Source organism: Caretta caretta, chromosome 7 (assembly GCF_965140235.1).
Source record: "Caretta caretta isolate rCarCar2 chromosome 7, rCarCar1.hap1, whole genome shotgun sequence".
Lineage (NCBI taxonomy): Eukaryota > Metazoa > Chordata > Testudines > Cheloniidae > Caretta > Caretta caretta.
Genome location: NC_134212.1, coordinates 46159683 through 46186989, shown reverse-complemented (window position 1 = coordinate 46186989; position 27307 = coordinate 46159683). Strand labels below are relative to the sequence as shown.

At 41.3% G+C, this 27307-nt stretch overlaps 1 protein-coding gene across 9 annotated transcripts in view; it reads right to left on the bottom strand.

Annotated features, from left to right (window-relative positions):
• The window catches only part of DOCK3 (dedicator of cytokinesis 3), a 609762-nt gene that overhangs the window by 135359 nt on the left and 447096 nt on the right, over positions 1-27307 (bottom strand). For all 9 annotated transcript variants that reach the window (XM_048858121.2, XM_048858128.2, XM_048858122.2 and 6 more), the window contains exons 13-14: positions 17899-17987; positions 13996-14121 (exon numbers count right to left, since the gene is read on the bottom strand). In XM_048858121.2, the coding sequence (XP_048714078.1) occupies positions 13996-14121; positions 17899-17987 (215 nt within the window). The remainder of the gene's footprint in view (positions 1-13995; positions 14122-17898; positions 17988-27307) is intronic.

The following is a 27307-nucleotide window of genomic DNA, read 5'->3' as shown; positions in this document are numbered from 1 at the left end:
GATGCATACAGCTTAGATACCGTGATTGACATCACAATGAAAAATGAGGGGAGAAGTCATTTTAGTCAAGCACACTGATGCAACTGCATTCACAAAAAACGGCTTGGGGTCTGTAATGTTAATGCAGAGCAAACAGGACCTTTTAAAAATAAGGTATTTCCCACAGCAAAGGGTACAAGAGCAAATGTATGTACTTTGGCTCAGAGAAGGCGTCATAAACATACAGCTAAGGGTATCATAAAATCCCTCCTTACCTTTAAAGGGTTAAGAAGCTCAGGTAACCTGGTTGGCACGTGACCAAAAAGACCAATAAGGGGAGAAGACACTTTCAAATCTGTGGGGGAAGGTTTTTCTTGTTATCTTTGTTGGTTCTCTCCGGGTCAGTGAGGAATCAGGACAGGGAAAATACATCTCCCAAAGCCCTACTTGAACTAAGTATCTAGATTACAAAAATTGTAAGTAAAGCAAGGAAATGCGTTAGTTTATCTTTTGTTTTAGCTTGTGAATTTTCCCTGTGCTAGAGGGAGGTTTATCCCTGGATTTTTGTAACTTTTAAGTTTTGCCTAGAGGGAAATCCTCTGTGTTTTTAATCTGATTGTCCTGTAAAATTACCTTCCATCCTGATTTTACAGAGGTGCTTCTTTTACTTTCTTTCCCCTTTATAATAAAGTTCTGTTTTTTACGAATCTGATTGGGTTTTTAGTGTCCTACAAACCCAAGGGTCTGGTTTGTGCTCACCTTGTTTATTTTTCAAGCCTCCCCAGGAAAGGGGGTGTAGGCTTGGGGGGATATTTTGTGGGAATAGGAACTCCAAGTGGTCCTTTCCCTGATTCTTTCTCTAAGATCACTTGGTGGTGGCAGCATACCTCAGTCCAAGGACAAATAGAGATTTGTACCTTGGGGAAGTTTTTAACCTAAGCTGGTAGAAATAAGCTTAGGGGGTCTTTCATGCGGGTCCCCACATCTGTACCCTAGAGTTCAGAGTGGGGAAGGAACCCTGACAGAAGGGGTGAGTTAACTTGATTAGATATTGAACCTATGATTGCAGAGAGTCTAGTTATTCCAAAGTCAGAAGATTGAACTACTGAATTAAGTTCTTCACTTTAACGATGAAAATAATTTTACTGTCTTGAAAATATTTAGTTAAATATTACATTGGTTTACCACCTCTGCCACTGGCCCCCATGAGTTGCGGTCACATTTCTTTGAGATGGTAGCTGTCAGCAGGAGGTTTCTAAGCCCAGAGACCTCCTTGCCTACACTACACACTTTTGTTGACAAAAGTTAGGTTTCATTGACAAAACAGTGGAGGTGTACACACTGCAATGCTCTGTCTGCCAACAAAATTCTCCTGCTTTGCCGATAAAATAAAACCACCTTCACGAGAGGCGTAGAGATTTTTGTGGCTAAGTTATATTGACAAAGTGTCAGTGTAGACACTGCACTTGGTTATGTCGCTGTAAATGGCCTTCAGAAGATATCCCACAATGCCCATCCTGACCGCTCTTGTCAGCAATTCAAACTCTGCTGCCCTGCACCCAGGTACACAGGCATCCACTCCTCCCCCTTTAAATGCTCTGGAAGAGGCAGGCATACCAGAAGGCAAGGGAGACAAACCGTCGCTCTGGTGCTGCGCCAAAGACGCGCCACTTCTATAAGGAGCTGGATGCCATCCTTGGCGGCAACTCTACCACCACCACCAAGAGCCCCGTGGATACTTCGGTGGGGCTGGAGGCAATGGACAGTGAACTCAACGGCAAGGAGACAGTCGTGGATCAGGAGGTCAAGATGGAAGATGACGTGCAGCACACGGCAGGGTCATCTGGTGGCACAGCGAGTCAGGACCTCTTTTCCATTCTGGAGGGGTCTAGCCAGTCCCAGCAGTCTGTCTCTGGTGTGCATGATACAGGAGAGGAGAGCTCTGGTAAGTGATCTTGAGTAGACGCTGCTTGATTATATGAGGTAGAGCTGTCCTTTGCTCTGTATATTCTAGAAGTGAGTAAAGGGATAGAAATGTACAAGACTAGCTGTGTTTGAGTGTGCTATACATTCCTCTATGCAGCTAAGCAGAGTGGTGGAACAGTGTGTTAATGTACACCGAGATTTCACGGGAATCCTCCATAGAGATCTCTAGGAAACTTTTGTGTAGGTACTCGCCAATCCTCTGCTGAAGGTTCCCTGGCAGAGCTGCTTTGTTCCTTCCCCCATTGTAGGAAACTTTCCCACGCCAATAGGCAATCACTTTTGCAGGAACCAAAGCAGCACACAGGCGAGCAGCATAGGGACCCAGTCTGAAGCTGCATGCGTGCAAGAGATGCACCCTTGCTTACCCTCAGGAGTGAAATATTGGCTTTGATAACCCACCTGAGGAAAATGGTGGCAGAATTTACAATATTGTCCCTAGTCACCTGCACCGATCCCCTTAAAAAAAACCCACCTAGACCCTCTGCCCGATCCTGAACACCCAACCCCGACCTGGGCCAAACTCACCATGCTTAGGGTGTTCGCCAAGATGTGTGCTTGTCAAGGGACAGTGTGAAAGTGATTCGTATGTTAAAAGAGATGTATTTTACTGTAAAGATTCAATGCTGTGTGTGAACTAACCATCATGCTTCCTTGTATTTTTTCCTGTGCTCCTGCAGATGTGGCCTTCAGGGGAACCCCCTACACACCAGCGAAGGGCCACCGCCAGATAGGGAAGCGACCAAGGTGGAGTAAGGAGAACATGTTCCAAGAGGTGCCCCAATCCTCAGAGGCCGAAAAAAGAGAATGCAGGGAGTGGAGAGAGACCCTGAAGGAAAAATTTAAAATAGAAAGGCAGGACAGAAAGGAGACCAAGGAGTGCATTTGTAAAGGGCCAGGAGCAGATGATAAAAGTGATGGAGGAGCAAACAGAGGTACTGAAGTCCCCAATCACGCTCCAGACAGAACACATGCATGCTCTCCCCGCTGCCCTGCAACAGATACAGAACTGCTTTCATGTCCTCCCCAAACTCCTCCCACACATTCCTTGATACTTCCTGGAACATCTCGGTATCCCATTCATTCCACCCCTTCAGACAGCTTCCAAAATGATAGCTGGACTTACACACAGCTATGAGAGCCAACGCTGCCCTGCACTCTTATCTCCCTTCCCACCAATCCTTTTGTGTGTGTTGTTAATTGGTATTTAATAAAAACAAACTCTCTGAAAGATAACCAATCTTTATTTGTCTCTTACTCATGGTGGTTGCTGCTGGTAGAAATACACAGTGGCATGATCATTTGCTGACCTCATATCCTGCTCACGAATCATCACAATTTTCATCTAAGGCAGCACGTTAACAAAGCATGGCAGAGTGCTGTATAGAAAGACACTTTACTGGTGCTCATTATCAAAATCTTGCCTCAAAGCCTCCCTGATTTGAATAGCCCCGTTTTGCCCCTCTAATAACCCTGGTATCTGGCTGCTCAAATTCAGCAGGCAGGCAATCCATCTCCGCACTCCACTCCAGGGGAAAACTTTTTATTCTTAGCCTCACAAATATTATGGAGCATGCAGCAGGCTGCTATGATTATGGGAATGTTTTCCTCATTTAGGCCTAACCTGCCATAAAGGCACTGCCAGCGTGCTTTAATCAGCCAAAGGCACATTCCACAGTCGTTCTGCACCTGCTCAGCCTATTCTTGAAGCACTCCTTGCTGTTGTCCAGATTTCCCATGTAAGGCTTCATGAGCCATGGGAATAAGGAGTAGGCTGGGTCTCCCAGGATCACTACAGGCATTTCAACATCCCCCACTAGAATCTCTGGTCTGGAAAGGAAGTCCCTGCTTGGAGCTTTCTGTACAGGCCAGTGCTCCTGAAGACGCATGCATCATGCACCTTCCGAGACCATCCCACGTTGATGTCAGTGAAACGTCCGCATGATCCACAAGTGCCTGCAATACTATAGAGAAGTACCTCTTTCTACTGATGTACTCCATCACAAGATGGTCTGGGGCCAAAATTGGAATATGCATGCCATCTATTGCCCTTCCGCAGTTAGGGAATCCCATTGCCACAAAGCCATCCACTCTTTCACACATATTGCCAAGAGTCACAGTCCTTTATATCATGATGCAATTAATAGCTCTGCATAATTGCATTAACACAGCCCCAATGGTCAACTTCCTGACTCCAAACTGATTTGCGACTGACTGGTAGCTTAACCAGCTTCTACACAGCGATCGTCAGGCATTTCTCCGCTGAGAGGGCAGCTCTCATTTCGGAGTCCTTGTGCCGCAGTACTGGGGCGAGCTCCGCACACAGTTCCTGGAAGGTGGTTTTCCACATCCAAAAGTTCTGTAGCCACTGCTCATCATCCCAGACCTGCATAATGATGCAATCCCACCATTCAGTGCTTGTTTCCCGAGCCCAAAAGCAACTGTCCACCATGTTCAGTTGTTCTGTGAATGTCAAAAGTAATCTGGCGTTGTTTCTTTCCATGGCACACAGCAGGTCAGGCAACTCTGATTCCTGTTCAGATTTGGAGCTCATGATATACTGCATGACCATCCACGACATGTTCATAACAGTGACCACAACAGTAGAGAGCAGTGCAGGATCCAGCCTTTCAGACAGAGATGGCGGGTGCACAGTAAACAGGGCCCATTGAAAAATGCTGGGAAATGCAGTCGGAAGCCCATAGAATGCTGGGACAGAAAGACCTGCATCAGGGGACGTTGAGCCTGCACGCATGATGCACTGTGATCCACTCTGCTTTCCCACAACTCCTAGCTGCAGAAGGTGGCAAGTAGCACAGTGGGATGGCTACCCACAGTGCACTGCTCTCACTGTTGATGCTAGAGCACCAAGTATAGATGCACTCTGCTGACAGAAGGAGCATAGTGAGAACACGCACAAGTGGTGTAATTATACCGTTTTTGATTGTCAGCTTAACTTGCATCGACAAAACTCTGTAGTGTAGACAAGGCCTAAGGGTTGCACAGAAACCACAGCAAGTCTTCAGTCCCACATCAGTTCATTAACTGAAATTATCCACGTTCATTAATTACACTTAGAAAGCAAGAGGTGCTATTCTGCAACAAATGTTTAAACGGCAATGAGAGTGCAGCTTTAGGGTGACCAGATGTCCCGATTTTATAAGGACAGTCCTGATTTTTGGGTCTTTTTCTTATATAGGCTCCTGTTACCCCCCACCCCGTCCCGACTTTTCACATTTGCTGTCTGGTCACCCTATGCAGCTTGCTTGTGACTAAAAAGGTCTTGTCAATGACTTTAGAAAATGATCTAAGTCAGCTTTAATACAGAATGGCAATGACATTTCAAATCAAAAGGCCTGGCTAACAGAATTCCTGCTCTTTAAATCAGATCTTTCACATCATTTATAAAACAAAAATAAACAAACAAAGAAGGACTTTTCTCACATACCAGCTAATCTATTTCCTCTGTGTGGCAAACGTGTAAATTGCAATGGCTTCCTGAAGCAGCAATAACTGATATTTCTCTATTCATGGTTTTGGGAGAAGAACAGTGTGGCTTGGAAGCCTGGATTGTTTAGGATGTCATATCTTTGTAAGAAGAATATTGCAGATTAGAAAATGGGATTAGTTGTAGCCTCATACCTTTAAGGCAGGAATAATACTGCTATAAGATTCATTTTGGGTGTCTGTCTAGGTTGAAATGAAATATGTAATGGAAATTTTCAATAGCATAGCACGAATGTCTCTGCTTGTATTACTTCTCTCAACAAAAGTGGGTCTAATTTCCAAAGCTAGGTATTAGCTGTTACTGAGCATATAAAGTTTGTAGAATTCACCTAGCCAGTTACTGCAATTTATTTCTCAGTGAAATGCCTTGAAAATGCTTTTGAGTGTGAAAAATGTTACATAAAACCAAATTATATTCTTCTGTATTTTATCAGAAAAATATACCCAAATGGGTCCTTCCTTCCTTCACTGAAGTTTTTTCTCCCCTCTCTGTTTATGAAGCCTCAGGTTCAGAAAACAAATCCTGATCAAGCTATAAACTTAGCAAGCTTTGGCAACTTCACTTATATGAAAATTAAATGCTCTATCTTCTAACCTAAAAATGCCATGAAAAGCTGCTATAACTATATATTGGTTTTGTATTTGTATATGTACCAAAAACGGAAAAGTGTACTGCAGAACGTTTGAAAATCGCGAATGCTCATCCTGTGTATTAATGGCTTTAAGCTGAAAATATCTTAAAAAATATGAACTACTCTAGTTTAGTGACAACTTAGTAGCTGGCATCTATTATAGTAAGGAGATTTTTGCTAAAGGGATTTTCATGTTCTCTGTTGAAAGGGTTTACCATGATGTTCTGGCCACAAAGTAATTATACCTTATAGTAACAGTCTGCATTTATAAAAAGAAAAGGAGTACTTGTGGCACCTTAGAGACTAACAAATTTATTTGAGCATAAGCTTTTATGCATTTATGTAGCACTTTTCATTAGAGGATCTCAAAATTTTTTAACTACACTTACAACGACCTTTTGAGGAAAGGAATGATTATTATCCCTATTTTATATACGGGAAAAATGAGGTAAAGAGGTTACATGACTTGTTCAAGGTCACAGAATAAGCTAGAGACAGAACGGTAAATAAAACTTTGAAGTCTTGACTCTCAACATCTGTTTACAGAGTGGCCAGCTTTCTCCAGCTTTGCAGCCTTCTGAAATGGACTTAATACATCAATGTCCTTTGGGGAAAAAAGGCAGCTCAGTTCAGTTGGTATTTGTACCCAGTTTTCTGAATAATTGAGGAATATTTCAGTAAAAAGGAGTATTTACCCAGGGAGTCTTTACAGGATTTATTAAGTAAAAGTCCAGTCTCTCATGGCCTGCAAAGCCAGGCGATTAAGGACTATCTGTATATTAAAAACTTAACATGTGCGTCTGTTTATATCCAACTGTCGAAATGGCCCTATTTATGTAGGGCCCAATCCTGTGAGTTACTGAGCCTCCTCTATGCATCTTAAGTCACTGGGGCTCAGCAATAGGAAGTGATAGTATTTTATAGGATTGGACCCCTATACTCTATAAAAGAATGCCTGGTACTCATGGAGAGACAGTGGGGTAGAATGGGCAATCAAAATATATTTGTTTTTCAGTTCCCTGGTTCTGAAACAAAAACAAAAACCAAACAAAAAAATCCAAGAAACAATCAACCCAGACCACACAACACATGTAAAAATTAGGGTTCAGATCCTCAGCTGGTATAAATCAGCATATCTCAGTTTTGATCTTAGGCAGCCTGATTTTGCCACCCTTACAGTGGGTAGTACCTTCATCCATGAATAGTCCAATGGAAATAAACAGAGCTACTTAGTATGGTAATGTTCCAAACACGCAAGGATGACAGAATCAGGGCCACGGTTAGCAGTATGATCATAAATTCTGTATCTTTTGAGCCTCACTAGATTTTTCTTGTAACAAATCACAATTAACCATAATCAGTATGATGTATAGAACCCTTAAGCAAAAGTTTCTCTTATACGGTATCATGCTATATCTGATTTATAACTACTCTCTTGTTCTTCCAATCACCACTAAAAACCTGTTAAGGGTCTACCGGGCTTGATTTGCATTTACACTAAGGACACTTTTTATTTTTTTGGCAGTGAAAGAATCCTTAAAGCTGGCGTAAATAAACTTGTCATAACGTAAATGAGTATCAGGTCCTATTCTTTCCTAAAAATGTGCATGAGACTATATTAATGTTAATAGGAACAATGGGAAAGTAGAAAGGGGACACACAACATCTATTATTATTTATTCTTTCTATTAAGGTATCATTATTGGGATTAGTACATGCATTTTAACCCTTGATGATCACTCTGGTTTTTGGTGAAGAAAATGGTCAGGCTGTATTTCGCTCTGCTTCTGAGGGGAACAAGGGAAAGACAGAATGTCACATTAATCTGCTTTCTGATAATAGATTTTTGGACCTTTGGATCCAAAGGAATTAATACAATGTCTTCTATAAATAGATTTATAGAGCCAGCAGGATATACCTACACAAATATTTGTATTTAGTGTCATGGTTTTGCTCCCAGACTAATTTGGAGAAAGTTGACCACTCTCTTTCCTTTCCTTCAACAAGATTTTTTTTTCATATTGATAGAATCATGCAATCTTCAGGGTGGGTAAGGCACACTAGTGGATGATTCAGCATATGCCCTTGTGTAAATAAATGACTGGTTTCATTATCCTTCCTGTCCTGGTTAGATAGGTGTCTTTTCTGTCCTTGAATATCAATGATCCAGAAACTTCCTTAACAGACTGTTCCATTTTTTCTCTGTTTTTACAAACAGATTCTTCTAATATTTTACCTAAAATTTTCCTTGCTCCATCTTAACCCTTGCTTATTTTCTTTTTTCTGACTCATGAAAATGATTGGTCTTCATTCTCTATGTAACACATATTTATGCCTTTTTTATTGTTGTTTAACATATATATGCCTTTTTTTTATTCTTGTTAACCCTCTTCGCATAATTGTGCTCTGAGCAGCTGACAAGCCCTGTCATATCCTGTTATTAATGTTTCTCTTGCCATGACTTAGCGAACATTCAAAGCACTGATGCCCAAAGCTTTCTCAGCAGTGATTCTGATTCATCCTGTTATACTTAGCGACTCTGTCTGGAATACATTAGTGTGAAGAAATACTGATAATACACTGAAAATGCCCATCTGTTACCAAAGCTTCCCAGCAATGCTATTATGGTTTGTTACTTTTACCAATCCCCAACATTCCATGAAAAAAACATGAGGTAAAGATGGGGAAAAATCAAGCAATAAGCAAATATTACATAGAAAAGCAGAAACTTACACCCAACTATCTTCAGCTCTGCATCAGAAAGAAAGAGGAGAAAATGAAGGAAAAGTAAAGAGAGGAACCAGGACAATTAGAAAGGAGAGAGAGAGAAAAGAGAAAGAAACATCACTCACAAGTAAAAGATGAAGCATGCACTTTTCATCAGAGGATCAAAGTAAAAGACAGCATAGGTATCAGCACATGGGGAAGGGAAGGGATGTCCTTTGGGAAACTGACAAACACCATGCCTATGCAATAGATTTCTGATAGCAAATTCTGTATACAAATAAAGTTGCAATCCAAAAGGCAAGCAGCACATGCCTCATTACATTTATCTCTGGGGAAAGGTAAAATTATTGTCAGGATTAAATGAACGTTCTTAAATCCAATAGCAATTTAGAAAGAAACTTCATAAGCCTGGTATGACTGAATCCCTTCTGATTCACAAGGACACAGAACAGCATTACATTCATCAGGATGCTCTTCTCAGATCACAACACAATGAAAATCTCAGAACTTCTAAATTTAACATCGAAACAGACATGATTGTCCACAGAGACTTTAGCAATGCGCTGCACAGCTATGCAGGACATATGCATGACTTGACTGGTTCCAGTAATTCTGTTCCCTAATGATTGCTGGATATTAGTCAAGATTCTTGGTCGATGGGGGAAGAGAGGTTTGTTAGAAGAATCCTCACCAGTGCCATTAAAAAAGCCAGGGAGGAAGAGGGGAAACTGGGAGAAAAGTAGTAACCTTACAATTTTAATGTTTGGATGTCTGGGGGCAAAGGGAACTTGCTGACTCCTCATAAAAAAGGAAGAGAAAAGAATGTTAAAGTTCATTTGAAATGGGTTTGAATACATTAAAGTTATTTGCTTTCTTTTGACAGTTTTTGGCTTAACAATCTGATCAGTGTACATGAGCAACATTAGGTGACACAGCCTCTACATGGTTATTAATCCTCTTTTGACCGTCACCTCTTGAAAACATGCATCTAGTTGCAAAGTATAATTCTGATAGAAACCTTTGGGCTCACTGCTAATCGTTTCAGAGAGAAGAAACCTTGTCTTTAATAACACAGCAATAGCTCTGAAGTAAAGCAGGGAGGAAAGCAGTCTGAAAGAGATTTAACAAATACGTGGACATGCTCAAGAGCTAACAAAAGCACCCAAAAGGTTTTGATTTGGTAACCAGTAAAGTCTTTTCTAAATCACTGAAAATACAAATAAAGTTGTCAGAAAATGAAGACTTTTGAATTTGACAGTGATAACACTGGAACCAAAAATTATGTAATCTTTATTCTCATAGTTCTGCTAATTCAATCCTAATTTATACTATCCCTGGTTCTCTAATACTGGACCTCTTCTAAACAAAGTCTATCAATTGCATCAAACTGCATCATATGGATAAATATCTGCTACGGAATGGATGAGATCAAACACATTTTCACTTGTAAAAACATACATCTCCAGGGGTGAAGGGGAACTAACCTGCATCATTGAAATTCCCTTATTTTTTTTAGTATACTGATTTTGCTGATGGAGAGTTGTCCAGGTAATTAAGTGTTTGCATTATGCATCACTTCACATATGACTGTTTCTTTCTTCCTACCCACTTACACTGTGGTCATGTGCTCCTTTATACCTACTCTTCGTCTCTGCATGGACTCTTCAAAGAAGGGTACTCGTTGTCAGGGAGTGTCCAATGTGCTTGTTGCCATTTCTGACATAACTGAGCCAAATTTTTCAAATGTGAGTGCCTAAAGTTAGGCACCTAATTCCATATTTAAGCATCTAAATAAGAGGCCTAATTTTCAGATATGCAGAACATCTGCAGCCACCATTGGATTTAACAGAGTTCTGGTGTTCAGCACCTCTAAAAAGAAAGAAACAATCATTTACCGTGATAACTGTGGTCCTTCAGGATGACTGTCCATGTAGGCCCACACTTTGGGGAGATGCACATCCCTGGTTCACAAGTATGGACTTTCTAGTAATCACTATCTGATGAGACTTTGGTTGCACCCGACCTCTCTCCACTCACTAATAATTGCCCCAACTGCCCCTCTGCATTCTTCTTTTAATTCAGGAATCCTTAATAAGAGACTCCAAAGAAGTGGCAAGGGGAGTATGAATCCATATCCACGATCATCTCAAAGAACCACAGTTACTCTGGTATGCTGTTTTTCCTCCTTCAAGGATTGACAGTATGGATTCCCACGCTACTGGGGCAGCAGCATGAGGTGTCTCTGGTGAGCATTAGCTGAAAAGAGAGTGCAGGACAGGTTCTCTTGAATTGGGCACCAGATCTAGAGGCCAAGTCAAGGGATTACAACTGAATATGGAGCTGAAAGTCACAGCCTTGCATATTTCAATGATGGAAACATCATTAAGGCATTCTGTAGAAGCTGCTTTTAGTTTAATATTCCTGATGTCTCCCAGTGGCTGAACACCAGCAAAGTCACAGCAATAATGTACAAATAATCTTACTCATTTGGACAGCTTTTGTGTTGAGATGGACTGACTGCTAGACAAACCCCATAAGCTACAGTCTAGAAGATTTGTAGACTGAGTTGATACTATTAGAAGAAACCTCTTAGGCTTAGATTGGGGACAGCCCTTGCATGGGGACTGCTCCCCTTCAATTCCTTTGCAAACAAACTGCCTAAAAGAGGAGAGGCATGGAGGAGGCAGGGCAACCCCCACTTTATGACAGCCCCCAGAGCAGGGCTGGTGTCCCAGGAAGAGCAAAACCAAAGAGGGAAGCATTGAGGCCATTGAGCTATTCACTGAACCTGCTACACCTTTAGTGGTCTGAAGGAACCAAGGGGCAGTTCAACATACCCAAGAATGGGGATCCATTGGAGTAATTCATGAAGGAGAATCAGGCCACTTACCCAGGTGTCTAAATATGGATTTAAGCACTGCAATTTCAAAAGTCTGGCCCTGATGTCAACTACAGTAGTCCACTGAGTGGGAGTTGTGATTTTATCCTGATATACAACCTTTTGAATAGCAGACTGCAGAGTGATGTGGTACCATCATGCCATTGGGCCTGGCTTATAGAACACAGGTTTAGAATATAGTTAAATAAATGAAATTCTTTGGCATGCTCTTAGGCCAAAAAATGTCTTTGGTAAATTCACTAAAAAGACATTCACATTAAATGTGTGTCAACTAATTGAATTTCTTTAGCTTTATTCAGATTTATGAAAATTTTTTTGTGATCAATAAAACACAATTTTAATTTGAAATTGTTTCTTTTTTAATTCCCATGTAATTATCACAATATAGAATTTGGAGGTTAGCATCCCTGTGTCCTCATCCTCCTCTCTCACCCATCTTAATGCAAGAAATCCTGGTACTTTCAAAAGTGTTAAAATATATACAGTTCTAAACTTCTGATCATATCATTTACACTATATTTTCAAAAAATACTTCCCACATAATCCCTGCTGAGCTTTTCACTATGGTTTCTATAAAGACTGCCTGATAAGACTGAACGAACCAAAGATGTTAATGTGCCAGCACAGTTTTTCCTGTACAGAAATCCAACATTTCTCCCAAACACTGCTCACACAAAATTTCCCAAATCTACAAAATCCTTATTGGTTCTGATTCGTAATGTGAAGTGAGGGAGTGGCATTTCAAATGCTGGCATATCAAGTTTATGTATGTCAGAGAGTTTCTAGGCCAGTTCCTCATTACACTGCATGAATCAGGCTATATGATGCCCATTGATCATAGGACTGGCCACATGCTAGTTTGGGCCCTAAATCAACTCAGCAGACTCAAGGCTGCTCTAATTTGTGCCCAAATGACAATGGACACAAGAGGCTATTCTGGCAGCCACGGATAACTAGAATGCTGCAGCGCTGTGGCCAAGACTTCTATTGGAGGGGTTGAGTGTGTGTAGAATTAGGGATGCTGGGTGTGGGTTGCGGGAGGGGAGGGGAAATAGATGGTTTTACATGCACTTTGTGCTGTCAAACAAGGAAGAAGAGCTATATTAAACCTGAGAATCAGCTCCACAATGTGGGAACTCTCCTGTTTCCCCAGGCTTTTTATTATAGGAAAGAAAGGGTATGATAACTCTCTCTGGTTCTGAAACAGACAGCCCTATACTTATTTCTAATTAAAAAAAAGAGCAAAACAGTCTGTTGAATATATGTTACATATGTCAATTTAATGAATTCTAGTACGGTTCTGTACTGCTTCAATGAAAAATACTTCAAATTGGCAATAGGTATTGTGACAGGGTCAGGCCAGATGGCTACAAGAGAGTGGTCGAAGGTAGATACATTAGTTCCAGGTTAAGCAGGTCCCTTTTCTCCTGGTAAGATAACAGGGACTATTCCAGAAACTCAGGAACTTTCTAGAACTAATTAAGGCAGGGAGGCCAATTAGGACACCTGTAGCCAAATGGGAAGCTGCTAGAATTAATTAAGGCTAATCAGGATACCTGGTTTAAAAAGGCTGTCACTCCAGTTAGTGAGGTGTGCGCGTAAGGAGTTGGGAGTGAGAGGACCTGCTGCTGGAGGACTGAGGAGTACAAGCATTAAAAGATATCAGGAGGAAGGTCCTGTGGTGAGGACAAAGAAGGTGTTGGGAGAAGGCCAAGGGGAAGTAGCCCAGGGAATTGTGGCTGTCGTGCAGCTGTTTCAGAAGGCACTCTAGACAGCTGTAGTCCACAGGGCCCTAGGCTGGAACCCGGGGTAGAGGGTGGGCCCGGGTTCCCCCCAAACCTCCCAACTCCTGACCCAACACAGGAGTTTCCACCAGAGGTGAAGGTCTCTGAGCTGGTCCCCGACCCACATGGTGGATCAGCAGAAACTGCGGGGATTGTTCTTACTCTTTTTTCCCCATGCTGGCCAGTGATGAGGTTATCTGAGAGAACGGCAGATTCGAGCCATGAAAGTGGCCAAACGGAGAGCTGCCGTGAATCTCTGAACGGAGCAAAATCCACCAATAAGCGCAGGACCCAACACGGTAGAGGAGCAACTTTGTCACAGTATGCTTTACTGCAATCAGGAATTTGTAATCTAGAACGTTTGTAATCTGGGAATGTCTTACATTATTGTCCATCCTTGAGTGAAAAACCATTCCATTTATCAATGCTTAAGAAAGACTGAACAATAGCATCTGCGTTTTATAGTTAGAGGAGATCTACCTACCTGGCATTATGACATCGGGGAAACCGAGTTTTCTGGTAATAGACACCCTCCTGTTAAAGATCATTGGGTTCTCCCTTCGAATCTGCTCCATGTCCCCACGAAGAAGCTGTAGAGAAATTATAAGTCCTGCAAGAAACAAAGTTGTTTATTTTTCCAGATCTGAGAGTTATAACTCAGTCCACATCAAACATATGTGGGAAATAATGGCTTGTATTACAGTATGTACAACACAATAATACACACAGCATTTTTTATTTGAATAATATCATGTATCTAAATCTGAAGTAATGCTGGAGAAACCAAACTGTTCTACAGAACCAGCTAGGAGCGTAATGTAATGTTATACAGGACTGTAGATTTGAAGTAAAAAATTAAACATTGCAGGTTGACTGTAAAACACTTATGAGGCACTATGTTTTTTCCCGGTACACACTAGGCTAGAACCACTTGGGAATAATAATGTAAACCTTTATCTTAATTGCCACATCAGTACAATGCTATAGGGTTTCCTTGAACTGTCTTCACTCTAACCTAACACCATACAACAATCTTGGAGCTCACTTTCACACTTTGTTTCTTTAACCAACTGATGTGAGAATGTTTGTCTCTAATGGAATTCCCTCCAATACTTAGGACTGTCCCAGCAAAAGCAATGGTCAATTTGAATGCAAGCTCAGGACATAGAAAAGTACAAGCAACTTGGTAACTTCCTGCCCTGTTATGTGGCCCTTTCTATTCTCCATCAACTGAACAGTTGAAGAGGGATCAATTACATAAATTAATCTCAGCACAAGTGTTTGCATAGATCTTTCTCTAATTGCTTTTTATTTATATTATATTTCATCGTAAAAATTACATTCAAATAACGTTAACATTGCAAAGCCAAGCACTCTCAAGTTAGTAAGTGCCAGAATGTAGGTTGCCTGTGCAACCTTAATTCAGCCTCCCTGTGAGTATGCATTATTAATTGCATGATCATGTGCTATTTTTTTGCCCCACGATCCCTGCCTCATTCAGTTAAGGGTAGTTACTCAATTTTTTTTTTATCCTCCATATTCAATTCCAGGCCTTATTTAACACACACTATCCAAACACTGCATGGAATACAAATTCCTGCATAGGCAACCTTAATTCTGGCATTTCCTAACTTTGGAATGTTTGACTTTGCAATCTTAACACTTTTTTAAATTGAGGGATTTTTATGTAATTTACCAATTAAAAAAAAACACACCAGAAAAAGCAAAAAATCCATCACATGGAACCATACTGATTTCCAACATGGATGATAAGCAGGGTACAGACCTTTAGATTCACAGCACAGATCACCTGGGGTAATGGAGTAAATGGCAGCAGCAGAAGGCTGTTATCCATGGTGGACCAATCACGAGAGGGGAATGAGACACACACTTCGCAAGTGGGATTCATAGCTATTTGCTGACAGCAGAGGAATAATAGAATCATAGAAGATTAGGGTTGGAAGAGCTCTCAGGAGGTCATCTAGTCCAACCCCCTGCTCAAAGCAGGACCAGAATATAGTAACTCAGGACTGTCTTCAATTTCAGGTTCTGTAGGGGAGTGTTCTCTAGTAGTTATAGACCCTTCTGCTTCAGTGGCCCCTAAGACTGTCTACTCATCCTTGACTTCTGCCCCCAATTCCTACACTGATCTTATCCACAACTCTGACACCGTGGCTCCTCCCACTGGTTTCTGTCCCCTCTATGCCACTCCCAGCTCCTTTTCCTCACAATCTCTGTTCCTATTTAGCCTACAACCAACCACCTCTTCTCTGCACTTCTGTCAACTTACCACACCTCTGCTCCCTGTTGCTATCCAGCCTACTCATGGGTCCTCCCTCTGCTCCTGGAGCAGTCATGATTGGCTGCTCTTTCCCTGTAAATAGGGAAGTGGGGAAGGCAGCCAATCAGAGGAGGCTTTCCCTCAGGTAGACCTGAAATTTGCATGAGGGCAGGAGAGTCTCTCATTGCCAGACTGACTCCAGCAGGGGCAAACTTGTGCTATTCGCAATAAAATCATAAGAGGTGGCAGCTCTGCATTCCTAACACCAGGACAACACTGCTGTCAAATTTAAGTGCCTGTTGCAAAGCATGGAGGCGCTACAGCTTCTCAACAAGATGGTTAGAAATATTCTTTTAACATGGGCGAACAATATATTTTCCCCTATTCTTGTTCTCAAAAAATTTGGAGCTGCTTTTGCTGAAACTTTCAAATAAATAAATAAGCAATCATGCCAGAGGCAGGCATCTGTTATTGAAAATTTCAGCCCAAGTGGTTAAAGTTTAGCAAAGTTATGAGCAACTGTAAACAGAGTCTTATAACAAGAAGTGATGGGCAACCTTACCTATAGATGGCATTACAAACTCTACCTATAACATAACCCTGCTTGCTAGCTGCTTCATTTGCCTTCAGTTGTACCTAGTGCCCTTTATGCTAATGGGAATTATTGCAAATTCAGTGACAGCATATTTGATATGTAAACAACTGAAATCCAGAAGAGATTAGGATTTAAACCTCAGTGGGGTCCTGCTGAATTCTAAATTTATTTTCCAACAAAAGCAAAACTGCCTGTACCTTTAAATGACTGTACATTAAGGTTTCAGAGTAGCAGCCGTGTTAGTCTGTATTCGCATAAAGAAAAGGAGGACTTGTGGCACCTTAGAGACTAACAAATTTATTTGAGCATAAGCTTTCTTGAGCTACAGTTCACTTCATCGGATGCACATGTACATTAAGGGTAACACATAGTAGCATTTGGAATGGAATAGCAATTGCATTTCCAAATTAGCTATCTATGTCACTTATAAACTGAGGTGGCTGACAGGATAAGGAGAAAGATTAATTTACTCAACAAATTACAAATTTATCTTTAATTTATTTATTTAATTTAGTAAATCTGGACTCAGAATACGGTAAGAACTCTGCCAAGACAATAACTGCCCATGGCTATTTATGAAGCACTCTGCACTGCAACTATCAGAGCTAGTGTTCATGATAATTAATCTTCAGATATAAATGCACTGGTCTCTCTCTGGAAAAATCAGATAAGTATCTTAAAGAAATGCAATATTTATCCCTTCACAAATAGATTCATGGTGTCCTAAGATGAGCATGTCTCAGGTATGTGTCACTGCGGGAATCTTCATGGGAATACTTAGGTGGTATGATCCAGAATAATCAAGAGAGAGTCTAATTAAATTTTTGACTCCTGTGCAAATCCTTCAGCTCCTGTAGAACTTCCCTCAATTTCTATCTAGGAACACTGAACAAGAAACACTGCTCCAAATGGATATATAAAATATTTTCGCCAGTACAGTTAGCTGATGATATTGTACACTTCCCTTGGCTACCGGTTTTCATAAGCAAGGGTAAAATGCCCAACAAAATTAAGAGTAGCCACAAATGAAAACTCAGAGATAGCCACTAGTTGTCTCCACTTTGATCTACAGACAATGGCATTGTACAGATATAATAAAGGAGAGACTTTAACATGCAGAATCTTTAATATTGCCAACAGTGCATAGGCAGGACAGAATCCAGCTTGACTTTCTGTATCCACGGCAAATTTGTAGGAGTGGTCGTTAGAGATTTTTTTTAACCTGTAAACTGAATAAATTTTATATGGAAATTATTAAAAACACAAACACGGAACCCCAAAATGCCATTTTCAGAGAGTCATGTATCAGAGTTGTAATGCCCTATAAATCTTTACCTGACGAAATACTAACATCAGCACAAATAAACAAACAACTAGAAAGAATGTATGATGCCTGGCAATGGGCTAGGTGTGACAGCATATCTTGTGGGACTTCTCTGCCCACAAAGAATTCTCAGTTTTATCAAGGTACACTTTAAGGGTTCTCTAGCCAAAAAATAAAAAAAAATTACCATAGTTTGAGCTGGGTGCTGTGTACTTGGTACTGGACTTGCGGATAATGTTTTCATGGATCTGATACCATTCATTTTCATTGTTGCACCTAAAATAAAAGGGACACTAGTTAAAGTTACCTGCTCTTTTTTTATCCAAATGATAAAAAGAGAGAAAGGTTTACTGCATATATTGTATGATTCCGTTTTGTGGGAGAAATCCAACACAAGCCTCTTTTTAACAGACAACAATGCACGTGTAATTTAATGAGGTCCTGCAAATACTATTACAGTATTGTATTTATAAAGTCAATATAGCAATATATTTTCAAAAAGTTTCCAGGATAGCAATTACAATATGTTTACTCATCTATCACTAGTACATAAGTTAAGTCTATTTTTTTGATTGATAAAAAAGTCAACTATTGATGTCAGTCCAGATGATGCACTGGTAATTTGTTCTATGAATAAATGTTATTTAACAATATTTGTCTAAGATAGCCAGCTGGACTGATCTTTAATAGTACAAACCATCCAGATACATTTCTTAGCTTGTGTTAGCAGAAATAATGCCTATGAGCAGGGTATGTTCTGAAATATTTTCTAACCAATATATCTTGGTCATGGTATTAGCTGCTTCAGATTTTATTGCAGAATGACTATATAATAATGCACACATCCACAGGATGTGTAAAAGATGATGTCTCCTGTTCTCATTTTTACAGATTGTTGATTTTCCACTTTTTACAGTTCGCTTTTCTAAGTCCCATCCACTTCTAACCTCTTCTTCAACTTTGTTCTCTCAAATATTAACTTAAAAATGAATGTTAATAATGAGTAATTAGAAAGGCAACTAAGAGACATATATAATAAAGAATGGGCTGGATTCTCCACTGTATTACTATATAGCTATGCTGAAGCCACTGGACTCATAGTGGCTTCAAACTGGTGTAATGCAGTGGAGAATCAGGCCCAATCTCTTCTCACTCTTCTGTCCCTCATCCTTTGTCCACAATTATCTGCTCTGCTATGTTACATCTAACACAGATTGTAAAACTCTTTAGGGGCAGAGATTTGTCTATTTAAAAACTGTAAAGCACTATGCCTACCTATGGGCTATATCAACAACCCAATGACTTATTTTTTTGACATAATAAAGTTCCTATGTATAGTAAACAGTTGGTTTTGAGTAACATAAAATAATAATGTATGTTCATTGGTATTTGAGACCTTTCTTCTTACTTCAAATTCTTTCGCAAATCTTCCCATGCAGGACAACCCACTATGGGTTTATGCTCTTTTAGTCTGACCCATTAAACTCAACTTTTCTCCAGTGGATGGATTCTTTCAGAGCATTACTTTGTATATGAGTGTTTGTTTATATTGCTCAGCCCTTGATGATATTGTAGCCAGTATTTTTTTCTTAGATTCTTGTATATCAGGTGGGTAAATTTAATTATCTGAGATTACTGCAACTCTATTTTACTTACTCTATTTTACTTAGTCTTACAGTTGCTGAAGAACTGAGCAGTAAGTGACTACCCAAGGTCATTTAGTGAGTTTGTGACCCTCAGTCCTTTGCTCTAACCATTGGAACACAATTAATGAGTAAGACAAGCAACCACCATAGCCAGCATAAAATATGCAATAGAAGACTGGGAAAGCAAGGAGATATACAGCTTAGAAAAAGCACATGGTCCCCTCTTTCCTCAGACTCTAGGGAGAACAGAACATTGTCTAAAAAGTGAATACCATCCATTTGCTGAAGTCCCATCAGTAACTGAGTAATGAGAGGCTCTGACAGATTTTATAGTCCCTTAAAGGCTTGACACTTGTAACTTCTTGACTTGCCCGATCAGTCAATACCTCGGAGTGTTACACAGGTGTAAAAATACTAATACCAGACTTGCTTCTTTGTCAGGCTTCCTTGTAGCTGTCTAGGTCTACAAGATTGCAAGAGCCACTTGCTATAAATGTAACATAGCCACAGGGCAGAAAGAACCCATAAGACCTCTGATCTCCACATTCATATAGCAGCTCTACAGATTTAATGACCAATATGGGTCTCTTTTATAAAGACAATTTAGCAAAGCAGACAAATTTATACCTGGATGAAGAGCAGCTTATATGGGTTTAGTGATTTCAATGACCGCTGACATTAATCTTCATAAGAAGAGTAGATTTACCAGTTTTTCACAGATCTTACTAATAAGACACTTTATGATATCTTGGGAGCTTGCAGGGCAGGGGCTGCTGCAACCTTGTAAATTATGTGTTTCACTGTTCCTTCCATTTTCCTGCTGACCTCTTTATTTTCAGAAATTAAGTCACCTAGCATATGCTACATGAAAACAATCCAAAGGGACTAATGTGAAGCAGTCACACACAAAAATTAATTGTAAAATATCCAAGTGAAATGGAGACCATTAATAATGTGTTGAAAACATATATTTTTAATTTCTGATTCAAAATTTTGACTTCCAGCAGAAATTTAGTCCTGGAATTATGACAATCTACATTCATGGATAATATTTTTAGTGCACAAAATTGTGGAATGAAATCTAATTTTGGAACTGACATGTGGGATGACATCTTTGGAAGTTGTATGAAAGCATGTCAAGGATGAGTTATGATATGCTGAGTGTCAGTACATCTTGATTCATCCTCTAACCATTGGAAAAATGGTAATAGCTCGGAGTTATAGGGTGAATATGTGAGCTGTGCACAGTTCTTTCACTTATGAAAAAAGTCAATTTATTAAATATTACTGAGCAAATGTACCTATTTACTTTTTAAAGTGAAATAACTCCTTAATTATTTTTTAATAGAAACATTAGGGACTGATCAAACTTATCCTGTCAAGAACTTAAAATTGATACAAAGGAGAAATTAGTTACTGGATGAGAATTACAGTCTATATTGGGACATGTGGGGGAGAGGAACTGGCTTTCTGCCAATTTTCACTTCTTTGATATATATGATATATAAGGAAGGCTCGAAATGTTTTAATCAAACAAAACATCTCAAACAATAAACAACATGTTGTTGATATTGGAAACTCAAGTCTTGTGTGCCCCTGAACCATAGAAAAATAGAGCTGGAAGGGACCATAGAGAATAGTCTATGTTAACTGGAGAATTAGGCCTTAATATACACTAGAAAAAGTTTGCTGGCAAAATTGCTAGTGGAGATGCAGTTTATACCAGTACCCTGAACAGAAGCTATCCTGGCTGTCATGGTTGCGGGGTGAGCCATACCTTCTCTCCCTTTTTCTCCCTGAGGTGACAGGGCCAACATCCTTTACTTCTCTCAAGGATAGACCCATGCAGTTCAAACAACCTAGGATAGGATCTTTCAATGACAGCTTCTCTGTTTACCAACTGTGTTAACATGACAGGCCCAGCTGCGTTTGTCATCTGAAAGCCCTTTTCTTCCAGGAGTCTGTGACAGCAGCTGATTAAAGTGACTCAGAAACAGCTTCTTTAAAGCATTTATTCATTCACCCAAATAGATATAGTACACAGAGAAAAGGGTAAAAACAATAAAGGCTGATATACACATACGCTTCCCCTTACGTAAATCTTAATCTTTCCTTGAAATTTCTGGTAAGTTCCATTCAGCCCAGTTATCTCCAGCTCTCAGCTGGAAGAAGTAGGTTGTGCTGCTGTATCATGCTCTGTATGTGCCTCTAGGTACATATACACTGCATGCTTCTTTCAGCACTATGCGCAGTACATACATGTATAGTTCCCCTAGCATAAGTATAAATAGCAGCATAGATGGGAGGCACAACATAGGTAAGTAAAGACACGCCTGAAGAGTTATGCGAATACCGTACATACTCTCTGCTTGCCCAAGTCATGTTCCCGTTTGTGCAGCTATTTTTAGCAGTGTAGTGTCCCACTGCCTCCCCACTGCTGGAGCCTTTACTGTCTGCAGGAAAAGACTCCCCCAGCCAGGAAAGGTTCTGGCATTGGGAGGCAGCAGGGAAAGCCTTGGGCAGCTCCCAGGCTTTCCCTGCCACAGGGCTCAGCCTTTTCCAGCTGCTTCAACCTCCCAGAGCCTTTCCTCACCACAGTGAAAGGCTCTGGCAGTGAGAAGCTGCTGAACCTTTTCCATGCTATCTCCCCACACCAGACCCTTTCACCGACCTGCTTTTCACTGCGGCACATAGCTATCACATACCATACATGCTGCCGCCAGTGGCGCGTTGTGTAGATGTAGGCTCATCTCTCCCTTTCTTTTTTCTAGGTCTGGGGTCCTTTAATGATTTAGTATCCCCTTTGATCCTAGGCTCAGGACTGGGAAGGATAAACCTTGCTAGCAGTGGCGTAGCAAGGCCCGAGAAGGCGCTGGTGCAAGAATAGACAGAGGTCTCCTTTCCGGTTCCAAAATCTAAAATTTTGCTTACCTTTATCATCTTGGAAAATCATAATTTATCTATCATATCCATAAACATGCAGCCTGTATATTGTGTCATCACAGATAAAGCATCCATATACAAAACCTAACCATAATTTTACTAGTAAATTTTATCTAATTGAAAATCTGCACAATAGCAATCATGAAGCTTCACACATTAGTAATAAACTCATTGTACCAACATAAAAATGTGTAACTCAGGTTTTGTGTGCCAAACTTTAAACTACGCATAAGGCATGTCCAAAGTATACACGTTGTTTGTCAAAAAGCACAAAGATGTGAGTTACTATTGTGTTACTCCTGTCTCAAGTTGCTGCAATTCTACTGGAACTGAGTGAATAGAGTTACAATGGGTGAGTAATACAATGGGAAATCAAGCCCCAAATCTTTATATATCTGAACGCACAATTTTGTCCATGGCAAAACTTGCAATTTGAGCACACACAGCATTTGCATTCACCAATCATGTGTGGCTAGGCACCAAATGAAAACAAGTATTGTCACAAACATATAGACCACTCTAAATGTGGTCTCTGTGTCACAGAAACCAAGCACAAAGATCCATACTGCCATGTCAATAAAAAACAAAACAAAACTAACTAGTAAAACAACTACATCTTCAGCACTTTTCAAAGATTGTGATACCTAGTCCATTTTACATTACTGACTAAGTAAGGCATTTATTACTCCTATGGGAATTGTGTGCCACTTCACATGTGCAGAATTCATGTCCAGCGCAGAATTTTTTCCCCAGGGTAGGAGAAGTGCTGCAATTCTGCCTTTCACCCACCAGAGGCCACTGTAGCACCAGAACAGTCAGCAGCCAGCTGTGTTCATCACAGCATCCTGCCCACAGAGCCAGGTTAGGAGAGAGAGAGTGGGGCACATAGGGGTGTTGGGGGGGTCACAGACTGATTCAGAAGGGCTAGTGGGTGATACAGACTGGGGCACAGGCTCAGGAGCTAGTGGGGTGACAGTGTTGAGCCAGGGGCTGAATGGAAGGGGTGCTGTAGGGCTACATGGGGACAGAGAGTAGGGGACTGCAGGAATTCATGGGGAAGAAGGGCAGATGTGCCTGACTGAATGGGAGAGGCTTGGGGTCAGCCAGGGTCTGCATGCGTGAGACTCCTCAACTCCCTAACAATCCCTCCCCTCCCCAAAAAAACCCCTGTTCCATACTTCTCCCACTCACATCCAACAATCCTTCAGGTTCACTCCCGGGCTCCTTCCCCCTCCCTCTGTTACCCAGACTCCCCCAAGCCTTTGCACTGCTTCTGAGAGATGTGGGAAATACATTTCTGTGTTGTAGTTTAAATAAATTACTCAAAGTTCTGTATTAATATGCCTAATAAGGAATCTATTTGTCAAAAAAACATTTCCTGAATCTTTTTTTTTGTCTCTATTGTTACAGAAATACTTGCTGACAGGTATTTTGAAATAAATTACCAAAATAATTGAAATAATTGAAACTGGTATGACAAATTGAAACTGGCGTGACAAATAAAATATGCAGAATTTTACAATATTGTGTGCAGCATTTTTTATTTTTTTGGCGCAGAATTCTCCCAGGAGTAACTTATGGTATGTGTGTTTCCATATCATATCATTTGTCCAACACCCTGACAACCCTGAACTGCCCACTTCATTTTAAGTATTCCCCTACTGCATGTGTGAACCCCTTATGCTTAACAATCTATTCCAAATTGTATTTAGCTCAGACACTCTGTTTACCTTCTCCAGACCAGAAGAAGAGCTCTGTGATGCTGAAAAGCTTGTCCCTTTCAACAATAAAAAAAATACTACCTTCTCTTTCTCATATCCTGGGAAACCAACATGGCTACAACAACACTGCATATATCATAGAAATGTTACCCGACCTAGATAAAAAGCCAGCCCTCACCAACAACTGTAACATCTTCTAAGTACCTCTAAGATATAAACACTTTTTGGATACAGTATGATCCTACCTCATATGGTGCAAGATTCACTGGTATGGCTTCAGCTACTTTTGGGCCACTCCATAAACTCAATTTACCTGGCTGATCAGAGCAGGTTGCCAATAGTTTTCCATTGTCAAAATGTTGCATAGGAGCTAGAGTGAACCAGTGCATTTACCCCAGTTAGGAGAAACACATTCTAACATAGTAGAGAGATTAATTCCGATCAGGGGCTGATCCCCACCTGCCTTCTGCAATCTCCTCCTCCATCCCCTGGGGCCCCATCCCACACAACCCCTCCCCGGAGCCTCTCAGCTCAACCATAACAGGACTCAGCCCCCCTACCCCTCCACACTCTGTACCCCCAGCCTGCACTCCACATCCTCAGCCCACCCCAGCCATCACCCACTGCCTGGCCCCACATGCTGTAGACCCCCAGTCCACCTCTTGCACCTTCCTGGATGAGCTCCTCACTGCTGAAGCAGTGGCACAGTGCAAGTTCAGGTTGGTGGTGGTCAGGGACTGCCTGGGTGGCAGGGCCCATGGGGACCGGGCATAGAATAACAGGTGCAGGTTGGACACCAATTTGAAGTGCCGGCAACTCTGGTGGTATTGCCAGGAGCAGCCACAAGTTGCCCATTGCCTGAGTTGTGGCCAAAAACTTTCTCATACTGGAGGCAGGGCAGTGGCACTTGCTGGACTGAGGCAGCCTGGCTGGGGGCCACTTCTTGCTACTTGGCACACTGGTTGCCTATTCTGCCTATAGGTTGACAGTGGCTTAATTACAGTGGTGCCTAGGATAGAGTGGTCTCTGCTGGTTGGCCCCCACAATCAAGTGGGCCCTACAACGACTGCACTGCTTGCACCACTGTAGCTATGACACTACTTGCTAGCCTGGACGGAGCTGGGCAGGAGCCTTTCCCCAGTTAACAGCTCCCCCTCCAGTGTTCCTTAAGGACCCTCATCTCTGCCACTGTTTCATTTAATCTAATCTAATTGCCTTCTATGATGAGATAACTGGTTCTGTGGATGAAGGGAAAGCAGTGGACGTGTTATTCCTTGACTTTAGCAAAGCTTTTGACACGGTCTCCCACAGTATTCTCATCAGCAAGTTAAAGAAGTATGGGCTGGATGGATGCACAACAAGATGGGTAGAAAGTTGGCTAGATTGTCGGTCTCAATGGGTAGTGATCAATGGCTCCATGACTAGTTGGCAGCCAGTATCTAGCGGAGTGCCCCAAGGGTCGGTCCTGGAGCCGGTTTTGTTCAATATCTTCATTAATGATCTGGAGGATGGTGTGGATTGCACCCTCAGCAAGTTTGCGGATGACAGTAAACTGGGAGGAGTGGTAGATATGCTGGAGGGTAGGGATAGGATAGAGAGGGACCTAGACAAATTGGAGGATTGGGCCAAAAGAAATCTGATGAGGTTCAACAAGGACAAGTGCAGAGTCCTGCACTGAGGACAGAAGAATCCAATGCACTGCTACAGACTAGGGACCAAATGGCTAGGCAGCAGTTCTGCAGAGAAGGACCTAGGGGTAACAGTGGATGAGAAGCTGGATATGAGTCAACAGTGTGCCCTTGTTGCCAAGAAGGCCAATGGCATTTTGGGATGTATAAGTAGGGGCATTGCCAGCAGATCGAGGGACGTGATCATTCCCCTCTATTCGACATTGGTGAGGCCTCATCTGGAGTACTGTGTCCACTTTTGGGCCCCACACTATAAGAAGGATGTGGAAAAACTGGAGAGAGTCCAGCGAAGGGCAACAAAAATGATTACGGGTCTGGAACACATGACTTATGAGGAGAGGCTGAGGGAACTGGGATTGTTTAGTCTACAGAAGAGAAGAATGAGGGGGGATTTGATAGCTGCTTTTAACTACCTGAAAGGTGGATCCAAAGAGGATGGATCTAGACTATTCTCAGTGATAGCAGATGACAGAACGAGGAGTAATGGTCTCAAGTTGCAGTGGGGGAGATTTAGGTTGGATATTAGGAAAAACCTTTTCACTAGGAGGGTGGTGAAACACTGGAATGCGTTACCTAGGGAGGTGGTAGAATCCCCTTCCTTAGAAGTTTTTAAGGTCAGGCTTGACAAAGCCCTGGCTGGGATGATTTAGTTGGGGATTGGTCCTGCTCTGGGCAGGGGGTTGGACTAGATGTCCTCCAGAGGTCCCTTCCAACTCTGATATTCTATGATTCTATGATTTCAAGTTAGTTTCCTCCTTAGCAGCTTCCTTTGATTTAACTCAATGCAGGTAGGTAGGGTAATACCAAAAAGGTAAAATAAGATACACTTATTCAGAAAAAAAACCCCAAGATATCTTCCTCATTCTCCACACCAACAAAATACTTTTTTGCCACTAGAACTGCATCTACACTAGAGCTTTCGCCAGCATAGCTATGTTGGTTAGGGGTGTCATTTTTCACACTTCTAACTGACATATCTATGCCAATAAAACTTTTAAGTGTAGACCAGGCCCTTGTCTCAAGAGGCTGAAAGGTGAGCAACTGAGAGAGGGGAGGAGTTTTAGTCAGACTGTTTAAGACTATTTGTGTTAACACCTGTTTTATGTCAGACTAATTAACATTTTAGAGAAAACAGAGCTTCGTTAAAGATTTCCCTCCCTTTCCCCCGACCCATTCACTTGAACAATGACAGTAGGGAACACACGTTCTCTGAGACATCTGTGCGGTCCTCCAGCAAAACCAAAGATGATCACAATTGATATGTGACATTTCTAACGTTAAAAACAAGTAGAACACCTCCCCAGGTCAAAACAGGATTCCTTTTTAAGCCAGCCCTATACAGCAACCCAATGGCTGTCCTGACCCTGTACTCTCCCTTTGCTTCTGCCCCCTTCCCCTCCAACCCAGTACCCACATCCATCCACACTCACTCAGCCTGGGACTCACATATAACTGAGAGAGAGATTGTCTTTCCAGTCTTTCAGTCCTCAATAAAAATGCACACATTTTCAATAAATCATTACATTAACTAAGTATGTAAAAGTAGCATCTAATTAGGAGCTCCAGTTCTCATTTCAGAGAAATTTCTCATTTCTCAT